A 16,926-nucleotide genomic window follows, 5' to 3' on the forward strand; every position below is an offset into this window, starting at 1 on the left:
CTTAATGTCTAATTCGAAGTACTTATGTTATGAATAAAGTATTTCTTTGTCTCCATTGTAATGGAGAATAGATGGTTACCATTTCCTTCATAACCACTAAATATTTCAGTCTTACATTTTCTAATTTTCCCCCTTTTTTTTAACACTGTGTTGAGACTTCCTTGTTTACTGTTAAATCCTCTTGTTCTTTCTTCAATGTGAAACCTCTCTATTTAAGAAATCCTAGTTTCTTCTAGAAATATTCCCCTTTTTACTATGTATAATCCTGGGCAGAGTGATAAAATACTTATTTTAAATAGGTAGTAGATGATGACTCCCCAGAGATGTATAAGACAATCTCTCAAGAATCTCTTACACCGGGAAAACTGGAAATTAATTTTGAAGAATTATTAAAACAAAAGATGGAAGAAGAAAAACGACGAACAGAGGAGGAACGGAAGCATAAGCTAGAAATGGAGAAACAGGAATTTGAACAACTGAGACAAGAAATGGGAGAGGTAAGATTTTTAAGAAATATCTATTTATATTTCCCATATTTATTAAGCTAAATATTTTACTTATATCACCTTAGAATAATTTTGTATTATTATTCACCTTTAGGATACTTGACATACTCCTATGAGGCACTTACATGTTACAGGCTTCTGCATAAATACATGTACTTTCTAGTTTGTAATAACTACTCCTTCCTTGATAGTTTAATTATAAAATATCTAGGTTTGCAAGTGACTGAGCAATTACTATTTATATTTTTATATAGTTATAAATATGCATGTTTATATTTAATATATATTATATATAGACTATATAGTGCCAGTTTCATGCTTCATGGGCATGCACCTTGTGCATTCGTAAGACTCCTCCATGTTCAGAAGGCCCTGCATTTGTGGTTTAATGCTGAGGTTGCTCTCTTGAAATTCTTTTTTGTGGCGTGAACATGGCTCACTGCAGCCTTTATCTCCTGTGCTCAAGTGATCCTTGTGCCTCAGCCTTCTGTGTAGCTGGGGCTTTAGGTGCATGTACCACCGTGTCTGGCTAATTTTTAATTTTTTTTTTTTTTTTTTGAGATGGAGTCTTTCTCTGTAGCGATCTTGGCTCACTACAACTTCCACCTCCTGGTTTCAAGCGATTCTCCTGCCTCAGCCTCCTGAGTAGCTGGGATTATAGGCGTGAGCCACCATGCCCAGCTAACTTTTGTATTTTAGTAGAGATGGGGTTTCACCATGTTGGCCAGGCTAGTCTTGAATTTTCTGACCTCAGGTGATCCACCTGCCTCGGCCTCCCAAAGTACTGAAATTACAGGTATGCTTTACATTTGTATATAGTTATAACTGGTCTCAAACTGCTGGGCTCAAGCGATTTTCCCACCTGAGCCTCCCACAGGTCTGGGATTACAGGCATTAGCCATCATGCCCAGCCACTGTCTTGAAATTCTTTTTTTTTGAGACAAAGTTTCGCTCTTGGTTTCCAGGCTGGAGTGCAATGGCGCGATCTTGGCTCACCGCAACCTCTGCCTCCTGGGTTCAGGCAGTTCTCCTGCTGCAGCCTCCTGAGTAGCTGGGATTACAGGCACACACCACCATGCCCAACTAATTTTTTTTTTTTTTGTATTTTTAGTAGAGACGGGGTTTCACCATGTTGACCAGGATGGTCTCGATCTCTTGACCTCGTGATCCACCTGCCTCGGCCTCCCAAAGTGCTGGGATTACAGGCGTGAGACACTGTGCCCGGTGAAATTCTTAATTTTGTCTTCGAATTAGTGCCTATATAGGAGCCTTGCCTCACTAGAGCTTCATGCTGTCTTCCTGCCTCACTGGAATGAGTTCTCAGCAGCCCCCTTCCCAAGGCCCTGCCTAACCTCCTTCGCTCTTTGGATTCTGCAGTCATCCTGCTGGGTGGCCTGGGTTGCATGGGCAGCAGAAGAGAAAGGTAGAATGGGGGCCTGTATTTGCCATTAGGCTTGGCCCCTGCCAAGGGCCAGGACACGCACATGAACAGGGTCAGGGTCTAGGATGTAGCCTCATGACTTGGACTGGCAATGCTATGGCATGTTTGGCAGGCAACTTGGTGGGATCCTCTCACCAACTTACGACCTAGGAACCCAGTGGGTCCCCAAATAGAGGTTGCAATCTCTTTGAAGTTGCCTGTTTTTTATGGGTTGGGGCAGTGGGCATGTGGGAAGGGAAGTTTTACTTCTCTGCCCCAGGTGTGGCTGGCAAATTATCTAGCTGACCCTGAGAATATAAATATAAATGTGTAAATAAATGCCAGGAATGTACTGTAGGAAAATATTTCAAGGTCTAGGTACCTTATGAGTTGTGTATTTTCACCCCACATAGTCTAAAAAGTGGAAATAGTATAAAGGAATGTTTTCTCTTACCCCTTGGTTGAGTCAAGCAATTAAAGCCTCATGTCACATCATCCCAGACTATGACACCCTCTGCCTTCACCTTTTAAAACTCTGCCTAAGGGCCGGGCGCGGTGGCTCACGCCTGTAATCCCAGCACTTTGGGAGGCCGAGGCGGGTGGATCACGAGGTCAAGAGATCGAGACCATCCTGATCAACATGGTGAAACCCCGTCTCTACTAAAAATACAAAAAATTAGCTGGGCATGGTGGCGTGTGCCTGTAATCCCAGCTACTCAGGAGGCTGAGGCAGGAGAATTGCCTGAACCCAGGAGGCGGAGGTTGCGGTGAGCCGAGATCGCGCCATTGCACTCCAGGCTGGGTAACAAGAGCAAAACTCCGTCTCAAAAAAACAACAACAACAACAACAACAACAACAACAAAAACTCTGCCTAGAACTTTAGGTCGTCTTCAGGAAAAGTATACCAGAAATACCTGTAGTATTTTACCATTCCATATGGTGGGATTAGGGTTTAGTAAATATTACAAAGGACTAGTAATAATTGTGAAAAGTCAGGGGAAAATAATCTGAATAAACAAACAAGATAAAATGGTATAAAGAATTGAAGCTGTCCAGGCGCAGTGGCTCATGCCAGCACTTTGGGAAACGAAGTTGGGCAGATCACTTGAGGTCAGGAGTTTGAGATCAGCCTGGCCAACATGGCAAAACCCTGTCTCTACTAAAAGTACAAAAAGAGCTGGATGGGTGTGGTGGCACATGCCTGTAATTCCAGCTACTAGGGAGGCTGAGGCAGGAGAATCGCTTGAACCCAGGAGGCAAAGGTTGCAGTGAACCAAGATAGTGCCATTGCAGTCCAGCCTGGGTGACAGAGTCAGACTCTGTCTCAAACAAACAAACTAACAACTAACTAAAGAATTGGAGTCCAATCATGATTGATTCCCTTTTTTTTTTTTTCTTTTTTAAAAAGGCAGTCTCTATCAGGCTGGAGTGCAGTGGTATACTCATAGCTCATGGTAATCTCGAACTTGTGGGCTCAAGTGATCTTCCTGCCTCAGCCTCCCAAGTAGCTGGGACTACAGGCACACATCACAACACCCAGTGAATTTTTTCCAAGATCAGGAGCAATCAGCATGTTCAGGGTGGTATGGCTGTAGACCTAGTGAATTGTTTGATTGAAGAGATGATGTCTCGCTCTGTTGCCCAGGCTAGCCTTGAACTCCTGGGCTCAAGTGATCCTTCCACCTTGGCCTCCCCAAGTGTTGGGAGTACAGGTGTGAACCACTGTGCCTGGCCAGTTGACTCCTTTTCTATCTTTGCTGGCAGATTGAGGATACAAGTGATATGTAGATATTTTACCAAACTATATCTCCAGAAATGCTTATTTGTTAACTTGAGTATTGAGTGATATTTAACTTAGACTATCATGAAATCAAAAGTAGGAAAAATTTTAGATACTCTGGATCTATTTAGAGATGAAGAAAATCAGGCCAGACACAGTGACTCATACCTGTAATCCCAGCACTTTGAGAGGCTGAGGTGGGCAGATCACCTGAGGTTGAGAGTTCGAGACCAACCTGACCAACATGGAGAAACTCCATTTCTACTAAAAATACAAAAATTAGCTGGGAGTGGTGGCGCATGCCTGTAATCCCAGCTACTTGGGAGGCTGAGGCAGGAGAATCGCTGGAACCTGGGAGGTGTAGGTTGCAGTGAGCCAAGATTGTGCCACTGCAATCCAGCCTGGGCAACAAGAATGAGACTCCTCAAAAAACAAAAAACAACAACAACAAAAAACTTAAATCCTACAGTGAGTAAGCAACTGGACAGAAGCCCGCAGAGCACCAGAGCCAGGACCAGAACGCGTATGACTCCTAGTTCAGTGTTCTTTCAATTATCTTTTTGCCTTCCCCTAACAAAGATTTTCCTACAACTCCTAGAAAAAACTAATCTTGTCATGAATATTTTAGTTTTAGCAGGTTATCCAGGAATGTAAGAGGATTTTAATGATATTCCTTAATGAAAATAGTATTTTAAGTAGAATAAGATGTTTTCAATAAAGCCTTAAATCCGTAGCACCATTTTGAGTTAGTAAATTTGGACACTGCATTTAGAGAAGAGGTTAAACTTTAATTTTGGTCTCAAGTAAAAAATAGTGCACACTTTTTAGATGATTTATTGTACAAACTAATATGTTGATACTCAACATACAAATTTTTTTTTTTTTTTTTTTTTGAGTCAGGCATGGTGGTACATGCCTGTAGTCCCAGCTCCTTGGGAAGCTCAGGCAGGAGGATTGCTTAAACACAGGAATTCAAGGCCAGACTGGGCAACATAGTGAGACTCTGTATCTAAAACAACAGCAAAAAAAAAATTTTTTTTTTTTTGAAGGAAGAGGAAGAAAATGAAACCTTTGGATTGAGCAGAGAATATGAAGAATTGATCAAATTAAAAAGGAGTGGCTCTATTCAAGCTAAAAATCTAAAAAGCAAGTTTGAAAAAATTGGACAGTTGTCTGAAAAAGAAATACAGAAAAAAATAGAAGAAGAACGAGCAAGAAGGAGAGCAATTGACCTTGAAATTAAAGAACGAGAAGCAGAAAATTTTCATGAGGTATATTACCTTTATTTTTTAACATAATTATGGTATAGTAATGATAATAAATTTAACAGAAGTAACACTGGCTTTGAAGTAAGTTTTAGTACTTACAATTAGTCATTGGTATATATAGAAATCTGGGAAGTAAATAGCAAAAACACATTTAGATCTTAAATTTTGAAAGACTAGCACTGCTTCATAACACCTTTATCAGTTTTAAAACCTATAGTGAATGTCAAATGGTTCACACTAGCAAAAATGTTTAAAAATATTTTTTTGGCTGGCTTACGCCTATAATCCCAGCACTTTGGGAGGCCAAGGAGGGAGGATCGCATGACCCAGGAGTTCTAGACCAGGCTGGGCAACATAGTGAGACTCCATCTCTACAAAAAAATTATATAATTAAAAAGAATATATTTTTTGGCATATGTTTTAGTTGACTCAGTAGAAGCAGTGCATATTCAAGTTAAACTCCAGATTATTCATACTTTCTTGTTTTTTAGATGAAACCTATACAGCCTCTAATACTTGCTCAAAGTTACAGCAGTAATTCAGTGTGGAAGAGCCTAACTGAGAATTCTGATGACATGAATTTGAATTATTTTCAAACATAAAATAAAGAAGCAATCACTGATCTGCAATCTCCCTTCTAGGTTAAGGACTATTTCTGAGATTATGAATACTGGTTTCAATGAGATCTAGATTTTTTTTTCTGCCAGAATTGCCATAATATTTAACAGAATTTAACCTATATTCTAGAAATACATTTTGATCAAATATTCAGCTAGCAAAACGGGTATGGGAATCTGGGAGGGCCTTCAGAGGAGACTGGGTAAAAGGACAGAATGAAGAAATTGTGTGCCAATTATTGGGACTCTAAGTAATTCATTATTATTGAAGCATGCACGAATGCAAAAGACAGCAAAAGATAATGAAGATGCAAGCACAAGTGAGATGATCATGGAGTCTTAGATGACATGTGAAGCAGTTTCTTAAAAACATGGATATTGGCTGGGCAGTGGCTCACACCCTCTAATCCCAGCACTTTGGGAGGCTGAGGTGGGTGGGTCACTTGAGCCCATTTCAAGACAAGCCTGGGAACATGGCAAAACCCTATCTGTACAAAAAATACAAAAAAAGTATCCAAGCATGGTGGCACACGCCTGCAGTCCCAGCTACTCGGAAGGTTGAGGTGGGAGGATCGACTGAGCCTGGGTGGTTGAGGGGCTGCAGTGAACTGTGATTGCATCACTGCACTCCAGCCTGGGTGTCAGAGCAAGACCCTGTCTCAAAAACAAAACATGGATATTGCCAGACAGGTATTGTCTATGCTGAAGCTATATGGTGTTAGATACATGCATTAAAAAATTATTTGAGGCCAGCCGGGTGTGGTAGCTCACGCCTGTAATCCAAGCACTTTGGAAGCCAAGGCAGGCAGATCACCTGAGGTCTCGGGAGTTCAAGACCAGCCTGATCAACATGGTGAAACCCTGTCTTAAAAAAAAAAAAAAAATTATTTGAGGTCATGTGCAGTGGCTCACGCCGTGGCAATTCCAAAACTTTGGGAGGCCAAGGTGGGCAGATCACGAGGTCAGGAGTTCAAGACGAGCCTGGCCAACATGGTGAAACCCCTGTCTCTACAAAAACACAAAAATTAGTTGGGCATAATGGGGGGTGCCTGTAATCCCAGCTACTCAGTAGGCTCAGGCAGGAGAATTGCTTGAACCTGGAGGCAGACATTGCAGTAAGCTGAGATCACACCACTGCAATCCAGCCTGGTGACAGAGCAAGACTCTGTCTCAAAGAAAAAAAAATTATTTGACTATTATGTCCACAGGACAACATCAGTTCACTCAATTTACAGTCCCTGTTCATATGGGTGGGTTGGGGGTCAGGGGAGGAATGGAAAACAGTTATCAGGTGGTTAACAAATTAAAGCTATGAAGATTAATAAAGCAGAGTAAGGGAAATAAGAGTTTGTGTTACTGTTTCATACAGGGTGGTCAGAGAAGGCCTGAGGATTTGAAGTAGGGCTGGGATGGAAAGGACAGGTAAGTATATAGGAGTCTAAACTGGCAGGACTTGGGGATGGTGATGGAGAGGAAGAAAGAGGAAGGAATCATAGTAACAAGTATACAGTAACATGGGAAATCAGTGTTTGGAAGGAAAAGAGGAAAAGCTATTTCAGACAAATAGAGATGCTGTGAAACATCCAGATATCAACCAATCAATTCAATATGCATCTGAGCTTGTGTAACATACAAGCCTAGGGCCCGGGCAAGTTGTAGATAAACCATTTCATCATTGCTAAAAGCAAACACCATTTCTATTTTTTAATTTTAATTTTTTTGAAATGGGGTCTCACTCTGTTGCCCAGATTGGAGTGCAGTGGTGCAATCTCGGCTTACTGCAACCACCCCCTCTAGGGTTAAAGTGATTCTCCTGCCTCAGTCTCTCGAGTAGCTGGGATTACAGGTGCCCACCACCACGCTCAGCTAATTTTTTTGTATTTGTAGTAGGGATGGGTTTCACTGTCTTGGCCAGGATGGTCTCAAACTCCTGACCTCGTGATTCACCTGCCTCAGCCTCCCAAAGTGTTGGGATTACAGGCGTGAGCCACTGTGCCTGACCGCAACCATTTTTAACATCTAAAAAATGTTGGACATTTTTAACATGTTGGATCTGTTGTTTTGGGGATATATAAGTGGATATGTCTTTAATTTCAGTCTAAGTATGTATAACTGAAGAAAATTCTAATTATTGTAAATGCTGTAATAGAAATTGTATACTTAGTGTTACAGAATCAAATTGGGTGGAGTCAATATACCTAGGACATGTTTAACAAGCCCAAGGTGAGATTTAAGCTGAGTGTAAAGGCTAAATAAAAGTTGCAGGTAAAGAGGAGAAATATTCCAGATAGGAGAAGCCTTTCAGATTAACTCAGAGGTTGTAAAAATGTATCTGGGGAATGGAAAACAGGTTCAAAGGACTACAAGGCAAGGTTCACAGAATAAGTGATAGGATACAAAGTTGTAAAAGTAGGTTGTGGCTAGTTAATGAAGGTCCTTTTAAACCTTGCAGGCACTATGATCTGGGGAACAATATTAATAATCAACTTTTTAGGTCAGAGTAAGAAAGGATTTATGTTTATGCAAGAATTCTGGGACCACAGAGGATGAACTTTTTCTACTTGTAAACACTGTCACCCGGCCATTTCACCATCGTTACATTATTTGGATGGAATTCATCAGGGACATAGTTCTAAGTAGGGTGAAGAAGGGAAAATCACTAAGTAGAAAGAACAGATTTCTCATATTATGTAGTAGGGAATGGTATGTTTTAACAATTATTAGAATGTATAGTATTCTGATCTTTTTCAATTAAGTGCTATTAAAACCAAGTGGAGTTGGTTAGACAAACACAGACTGGGATTCCAGTGATACTGTGATCTTTACATTCAGAAAAAAAAGACTATATAACTAAGAGAATGCTCCATAAATATATCTGTCACTTTTCCTGAACTTAGGAGTTAGAAAAATCTGAGTGTCTGCAGTGTAGCACAAATATGCATTACAAACATGTTAATCATTTTGTGCTTATAAACAACACCTTTAGAACCAGTAAAACTTCTGGCCAGGGTGGCTCATGCCTGTAATCCCAGCACTTTGGGAGGCTAAGACGGGTGAATCACGAGGTCAAGAGATCGAGACCATCCTGGCCAACACGGTGAAACCCCAACTCTACTAAAAATACAAAAAAATTAGCCATGAGTGGTGGCAGGCGCCTGTGGTCCCAGCTACTTGGGAGGGCTGAGACAGAAGAATCGCTTGAACCCAGGAGGTGGAGGTTGCAGTGAGCCGGCCAGTGAACCGAGATTGCACCACTGCACTCCAGCCTGGTGACAGAGCAAGACTCTGTCTCCAAAAAAAAAAAAAAAAAGTCAGAACTAGTAACACTTCGTTTTTAGAAGGCAAGCTATTTTTCTTAGTCTTGGTGCATTTTCTTGCAGGAAGAAGATGTTGATGTTAGGCCTGCAATAAAAAGCGAGGCTCCATTTACTCACAAAGTGAATATGAAAGCAAGATTTGAACAAATGGCTAAGGCAAGAGAAGAAGAAGAACAAAGAAGAATTGAAGAACAAAAGTTACTACGCATGCAGTTTGAACAAAGGGAAATTGATGCAGCACTACAAAAGGTACCAGGCTTACATATCCTTTATTTTCCAAAGATGCCCTCTTAAAACCCATAATTTAATTATGTGGGTTAAAAAATGTTTTAATAGCTTTCTTTCAAGTCACTAGAATGCAATTTTTTTTTTTTTTGAGATGGAGTTTCGCTCTTGTTGCCCAGGATGGAGTGCAATGGCGCACTCCCAGCTCACCACAATCTCTGCCTCCTGGGTTCAAGCGATTCTCCTGCCTCAGCCTCCCGAGTAGCTGGGATTATAGGCACGAAATACCACAACCGAATTTTGTATTTTTTAGTAGAGACATGGTTTCTCCATGTTGGTCAGGCTGATCTTGAACTCCTGACCTCAGGTGATCTGCCCACCTCTGTCTCCCAAAGTCCTGGGATTATAGGCATGAGCCACTGCGCCGGGCCTGGAATGTATTGTTAAGTACATTTTGTAGTAGGCATACCTGTAAGTTCTTTACTTAAAAAAATTTGACTTCAAAATCCCGTTACTAAATCGCTGTCCTGAAAATACTGTATTATAAATGCCAACCTGAATACATTTATTTTAACATAGAAAAGAGAAGAGGAGGAGGAGGAAGAAAATAGCATCATGAATGGCTCTACTACTGAAGATGAAGAGCAAACCAGAACAGGAGCTCCATGGTTCAAGAAACCTCTTAAAAACACATCAGTTGTAGACAGTGAGCCAGTCAGATTTACTGTTAAAGTAACAGGAGAACCCAAACCAGAAATTACATGGTGGTTTGAAGGAGAAATATTGCAGGATGGAGAAGACTATCAATATATTGAAAGGGGAGAAACTTACTGCCTTTACTTACCAGAAACTTTCCCAGAAGATGGAGGAGAGTATATGTGTAAAGCAGTCAACAATAAAGGATCTGCAGCTAGTACCTGTATTCTTACCATTGAAAGTAAGAATTAATTAATCTTTTTATCTTTTATTCTATTAAATTTTTTTTTCCTTAAAATCACTTTTCTTCTTCTCTTTTTTAGCTGATGACTACTAGCTCCCCTCCCCTCTTCCTGGAACTTTCTCTTTCACTCCAGCTTTCTTATTACATCCATCTTTTCTGTGGCGGGGCCAAAAAAGGAAACCAGGAGTGCCATTATGTTGACTTCTTACTCCTTTACTTAAGTCTTCAAAATACAGCTCATCTAAAGAATGCCTTCTTCTTTTCCACATGAACATCAGATTTATCACCTATTATGCAGTAACAGTCGATAAAATGTACTTAATTGTGGGGTGGGAAATTACTCAATTATTCTATCAGAACCTATTATAAAGGCTGTGTATTTCCCATAGACGTTTACAACTACGTTAAAAAAAAAAAACCTAGGTAAAATATATTATTTTGCATGAACGTCATTTCTGAGCTTTTTACACCTAAAATTAGGTTGAAATAGCTAATTAATTCAGAATCTATCAATTTGAGTGGGCTTTTTCTTTAGTAGTATATCATTTTGGTTGTTGTAGTTTCAAAGTCTTTCTGAAGCAGATATACTGGGATTGAAGCGGGGTGGGGAGGAGTGATAACTCCTTTCACAGGAAAGTTGGAGCATAGAGAAAAACTAAAGGACTTTTAAGAAACACTGCCTATACAGTGTTGAGAATATTACACGTTATTTTTCAAACATATGTAATATATAAAGTAAATTTATGTTGTGATCTTGCCTGAACAGATTATATTTTAATGAAAAAACTTTGTATTAATAGTTCATGCAAGAGAAAACACTTTCAGCATAGTCCAGCATTTCCAGATCTAAGTGTGTTAGATTTCAGGAAAACGTGGCACAACCTTCAATTTAAAATTCTAGTCTTTAAAACAAGTTTGTAAATAATTAGCTATTATGTTCTATTAAGTTGTTTTATATTTTAATTTTCTGGAATACAATTTTATTTTACAATGTGAACTCAAATAAAGTAACTTCTGTATTTAAAAAAGTCTTATTTCTGTATTTTAAGACTTGTGGAACCAGATGTTACCCCTTTAACATTAAAATTTTTTTTTTTTTTTTTTTTTTTGGAGACAGTCTTGCTCTGTCGCCAGAGCTGGAGTGCAGTGGTGCAATCTCAGTTCCTTGCAATCTCCGCCTCCCGAGTAGCTGGGACTACTACAGGCGTGTGCCACCACATCCAGCTAATTTTTAGTATTTTTAGTAGAGACAGGGGTTTCACCATGCATTAAAACTTTTAAAAATCATCTTTTCTCACAGTAAACATTAAAAAAACCCCAGTCAAGTAGAAAATTTTACCAATATACGTATAAAAACCACAAAGCACTCCCTTACAATATTCATCAATGTACATTTATTTATTGAGGAAACCATAATGAATACAAAATTACAGCAATCATGTGACCTTTTACATACAATGTCATTAAAGCAAACTCTAAACCACAGTTTGTAAAGTATTCAATTTACCTCAAGTCCAAGCTGCATCTCCCTAAGACACTGTTCCCATCACAGTAGCCATTTTAAGCCAATCTTCTTTTTACACACGGGTAGTTTCTGTAGAGAACATTTTTCTCAGGACGAAAATGCATCGAGCATGCATAAGAAAAAATATATATATATATGTGCAAATACATTTAAGAGTTTTTTCTATAGGTGTATCACTGAAGAAAATAAAACCCTGGGATTCATTTGCTTATTAAAAGCACCAATTTTAAAAAACCCTCAAAAGTTTATATTGTGGCAAGAAAAATGAAGTCACTAACTCAACAAAAAATAAGGTTATTTTCAGAGCCAAAATTATCTTTAATTAGGTATTGTTAAAATGCATTTTAAAATGAGGCAGAATTTGCAGAAAATAAAAACAAGACATCCTCACTGATTAGTAAATTCTACATCATTATTCTACATAACAGATAACTGTCTAAGTAGAGCTGATTTTACTGGCAGAGTATTCAAACAAATAAAATGCTATCACTTCTGAATTACTCCCCTTTCCCTCTGAAGGTACTCTGCTATTCCTACCCAACCCCACCCTTATGAATTAACTACCAAGATAATTTGTTTAAAGATATATTTTACAATGTTTAGAAACCACTAGTATCAAATTACTAGTTTTAGTATTAAAAGCATTTCTGATATTAAAAAAATAAAACTATACTTCTCATTTCTAAAAGAAACATCAAACCATAGAATTCTAAGTATCACCACACTAAGCTGTCTTAAAAAAATTAAAAACATTGTCAAATTTTGTTTAAGTGTTAAATAAGTCAGTTCAATTTCAGTCTAAACTAAACATTGTTTCTAACACTAATATCCAATGCATTCAAATTAACTGGCTCACCTTTTCTGCTTTCCATTTATTTCAAACTTAAGATCAGCGTCATTTAAAATAATGCTTACAGTATCAGTGAAGGCTTATGGTAATGAATAAAATAATTCTTATGAGACAGAAACAATGCCCCAATATCTGTTATCATTCATCTATCTGTATTTTTTTTTATAAAAATGCAATCTACAACTAACCAAACTCAACAGGCTCTTAAGTTTCAATGAGCCCCTTTAATTATCAATCTTATATACCTATCATTGACTATTAAAACATACATACACATAAATGTGTAGTAGCTACGTAACTTAAGAAATTTAACAGTTCATGGAACATTTAAGATCAAGTGAATAGCACTTTAAAATGAAAAGTGATCAAAAGCAGGTACATTACACCCTATATCATATGTATGGGAATACATTTCATATTTCTCAATTATGATTTGCCAATTTTACCTTCTACATTGAGCCCTTCTATGGTCCATGCTCATCGGCTCACCAATGGCATACACTCAAAGGATTCCTCTTTATGGGTAACTATCTCAGGACCTGATTTTATGAGCTATGATTTGGTGCTTGCAGCATCTTCAGCACTGTGTGTGAAAATGAAGGCAGTATTTTTGAATATTTTTCTTTGTTGCAGAGATAAGCAGGAGTTTTAAAAGGATCAGCACATTTTAGAAATAGAATAAACAAAACTGATAAGATGCTGCTTTCATACATTCATCTTAACTCAAAATATGTACCAGTTAAAATCATCTATAAAAACACACAAACATTTTAAACTGGCAAAAAAATTAAATTAATGCAGCGTCAGTTATTAAAATATTATTAAATCAGAAAAATATTGGTTGCTACAGATTATGAAAGGTTATTTGCTATACAGTTTACATTTCACTGAATGCACATGTCTTTTATCAAAACATACTGCCTTATAACTTTTTCCTTTTTCAGCATATAACTTTTGTCTAAGAAAAAAACCATAATAAAATTCTAACCCATAATATCCTTACTGAATTACTATAGTTTAAGAAAAAAAAAATAAAGAAATTATAGCTTTGGAGGGCAAAGAAATTTTCTGTCAATCATATAAAACAGATTGTGAAGGCTGTTGAAGTTTCTACACAAGTGATTTCCTAAATCTTGAAAACTGTTTAATTGTCCTTTCTTAATCTTAACACTTCTATATTTGGGAAAAAAATACAAAAAGATTCGGATGTAGTTCAATTACTGCAGCAATCTACTCATCATTTTCTTGTTTTAATAAAAAAAAAAAAAGTAAACATTACCCAGAAATGTAAACAGTTGCTTTAACAACTTACAGACTTTCCACTAAGATGGTAGCATAAAATAACAAAATACATTTTGGGGAAGCAGTAGCAGATTGCCTTTGAATACACAACCACAAAAACCTCACAGGGACAACATTAATGTACTGAAATATTTATTTATATATGTCCTTAGGTTGTGCTTACCTGGTGCTTTTTGCAGCAGAACCTAAGGTGGAAGGTCTGGGAAGGCACTGTGAAGTATAAATAATTGCACTGTTTGCAATTAATAAAGATTTTAAACCTTAAATGAATAAAAGTCAACAGCCTCCAATTTGTGAGTTATGATACTGAATTCAACTGAACTACTTCTTCAGTTCAATTAATAAATGCACCACTTTCCTAAAAGGTCATCTATAAAACAGTATCATGCAAAATACTGCAATTGTTCACATCAATACCCTACTCTTAAAGATAATAGATAGCTAACTCCTTAACTATTAAACTTCAAACCAGAACTAAATATCCCGATCTAAATAAGGGTAAGGGAAATCACTCTAGGTTATATAAAACAATCAAAAAACATTTCAAAATATCTACAATGAACGGTACACTGTACTGCTATTTCCATTCTGTAGGTAATCTCAACATTTATGTCCTTGTATTTCTTCCTTTAAAGTATATTTGAAACAACAAATGGTGCTCCCCACCAATGACAAAATACATATTTATGAAATGTGTTAAAACTGCTACATTGCTCATTATTTGCAAACTGAAATCCCCTGTCTAGTACATTTCAAGATTTTCATATTAAATATAGAAGATATGCATATTTTACACTGAAAAACAATATTGTAGGAGCACCAGTGAATAATACTATTCAACTTTGTTAAGTATCAGTTTTCTTTAGCTATAGCTAAAGCACATAAAAAAAAATACTTACCCATTAAGCTCACTTTAAAAAAAAATACAGAACTATGTATTATTCTATGTTAAATTAAGAAGCAGTTATGGTTTTCCAAGATATCAGCACTGTATTCCAACATAATATTCACACAAAGTATGGCATTTGCATTATGTGGAACATTGACAAAAAGATACTGTTGCAGTTCATCAATTTGTCATTCTGATGTACTTACAGTGCAATGCTCCTTGAAGGAACACAATCAAGGATGATACACAGCACAGTCCTCCTCACCCCTACAGAGCTAGTTCTATACTGGCTGGATCAAACCTGCACTTCAACAGACAATGGCAAGACAGACTGTATTTGCATGTAGTCTAATATATTAATATGCAAAGAGCCAACAAATATGCAAAGAGTAAAACAATGGATTTCAACAAAATATCAGAACTTCAGCATGAGTGTTAAAAGAGTAATAAAATGATTTCAAGTACATAAAAAAATTAAGTTGATTCAATGATTGGACTTGTGCATTTACAAAACAAATCTTATCTATACTGCATAAAGAAAAAAAAAAAGCTTGAACGTTTCCATACCCCATTTATGTTTCAATGGCAGATGCAATGTAGCTATACTTTTTGCACACTATTCACTTTTCTAGCCTAAATTTAGAAAGAAACACACTAATATTATATACATTGAAAGAGTTGCTTTACATGGAAAAAAAACTGTTCTTATTAGACTACTCATATTCACTATCTGTAAACTGTTTAAAATTAGTTATGCTGAAACAGTCTTGGAAATCAAGTATTATCAAATTAAGAACAGAAAGGTTAACTGTTATAGCAGCAGTACAGGTCTGAAACAGTGGTCATGTATAAAAGGAAATTTCACTGTTAATGCAATGGAAGTATGCCAAAAGATCATTGTACACACATGCAGTTTTTAATCAAACAGAAGGAAAAAAAATAGATATCAGGATTACTTGTGCTGAAAGAGCCAAATACAATAAATGGAAAAGATCCTCCAATCTACCACTATACTGCAAGGGGGGAAAAACATGCCAGTGTTTAAAAACTCAATATTTCATGGGGAAAGCTTATATATTTGTGTATATGTATCTTAATTTATCATTGCTAAGAAATTATGAATCCTTTAAATACCCACATATCCAACTTACCGACACAGGAGGTTTCATATCATTTATTGTAAAGCACAAAACAGGCATTTTAAAAGTGAAAGTATACATTGAAAAAGTACATTTATATCACAAAGCATCAACCACATAATAATTGCAAATACATTTGCTGGAATGTGTACATCTACACTAAATACTAAAAACAAACCAATTTTCATTTCTACACAGAAATATTAACCTCCTATCAGTAGTGATAGATATTTTGTACATTTTCAAAAAAAAAAAAAAAAACACTATTTTAAACCAAAAACAAAATTAAGATCTTCATCAAGTCGTCTGCATCCATATATTTAACAAAGGTTTTTTTCCCCCACACAATGAAGCAAATACTGTATTGTCCACTTCTTATTATTGGCCCTGTGCAGAAGAGATACATAAGAAATACACAAAAAGTTAAAGAAAATCCTTGAAATGGAGCTAATTCAGGAGTGAATCCTTTAAGAAAGAAAAACTGGTTAATATAAATGGTGGTGGCTTCTTGAATGATTTGCAAATCCCTGGGGGAAGAAAATTTATTTTTAAAATCAAAGGCATTGTAGTAATATTCAGCACTCAGATGCCGGAAAGCATTATTAAAAAAAAACCCAAATAATACACCATAGTACTTCAATTCATTTAGATAGTTACACTTTGCCAGATAAAAATTTAAAAGGCAAACATACTCCCAAACAGACAAACAGTAAACATGCAAAAAACATGACTGAAGTAGGAATCAACAAATTAGCAATTATATTATACCTGAGGTGCTGGAGGATGCTGTGGCATTCCCTGGGGACTTGTCTGGGCATAGTAGGCTGCTTGCTGTCTATAATACTCAGCCCAAGCTGCACTATAATCTGGCTGACCACCTGGAGGAGCCCCAGTTGGAGCAGGAACTGCTTGACCTTTGAAAAAAAAAGAACTTTGTTGCTGTAACCACAATTAACAGCCCAAAATGATCTCATTTCTAATAAAAACAATACCTTGCTTCTTGTAATATTCCTCCCAAGCCTTTGAAAAATCTTGTGTCTGCCCTTGTTGACCTAAAAAAAACCCCCTAAATTTTAATACAAAATTGCATCCACTCACTGTAAGTACAGGTTATAAGACAAAACCACAGAGAGTCAGAATTGCTCCT

General features: G+C 37.1%; 2 protein-coding genes across 11 annotated transcripts in view; one reads left to right on the forward strand and one right to left on the reverse strand.

Annotated features, from left to right (window-relative positions):
* NEXN (nexilin F-actin binding protein) overlaps positions 1 to 11,102 on the forward strand; it is a 47,395-nt gene extending 36,293 nt beyond the window's left edge. For 3 of the 5 annotated variants that reach the window (XM_064372532.1, XM_064372534.1, XM_064372535.1), the window contains 5 exons: positions 300 to 497; positions 4,757 to 4,978; positions 8,973 to 9,158; positions 9,714 to 10,071; positions 10,154 to 11,102. In XM_064372532.1, the coding sequence (XP_064228602.1) occupies positions 300 to 497; positions 4,757 to 4,978; positions 8,973 to 9,158; positions 9,714 to 10,071; positions 10,154 to 10,167 (978 nt within the window). In that variant the 3' untranslated portion in view covers positions 10,168 to 11,102. Of the gene's footprint in view, positions 1 to 299; positions 498 to 4,756; positions 4,979 to 8,972; positions 9,159 to 9,713 lie in introns of all 5 variants that reach the window. The other 2 variants (XM_064372533.1, XM_064372536.1) reach the window with 1 other exon arrangement.
* Positions 11,103 to 11,449: 347 nt separating this feature from the next.
* FUBP1 (far upstream element binding protein 1) overlaps positions 11,450 to 16,926 on the reverse strand; it is a 38,078-nt gene continuing 32,601 nt past the window's right edge. For 4 of the 6 annotated variants that reach the window (XM_021667783.2, XM_012442540.2, XM_021667784.2 and 1 more), the window contains 2 exons: positions 16,548 to 16,693; positions 15,799 to 16,166 (listed from right to left, as the gene is read on the reverse strand). In XM_021667783.2, coding sequence (XP_021523458.1) covers positions 16,158 to 16,166; positions 16,548 to 16,693 — 155 coding nt within the window. In that variant the 3' untranslated portion in view covers positions 15,799 to 16,157. Of the gene's footprint in view, positions 13,033 to 13,914; positions 13,962 to 15,798; positions 16,167 to 16,547; positions 16,694 to 16,926 lie in introns of those variants that run through there. The other 2 variants (XM_064372537.1, XM_064372538.1) reach the window with 1 other exon arrangement.

The sequence above is a fragment of the Aotus nancymaae genome, unplaced genomic scaffold, assembly GCF_030222135.1.
Source record: "Aotus nancymaae isolate 86718 unplaced genomic scaffold, 86718_ANA_hifiasm-v0.15.2.pri h1tg000007l, whole genome shotgun sequence".
Classification (NCBI taxonomy): domain Eukaryota; kingdom Metazoa; phylum Chordata; class Mammalia; order Primates; family Aotidae; genus Aotus; species Aotus nancymaae.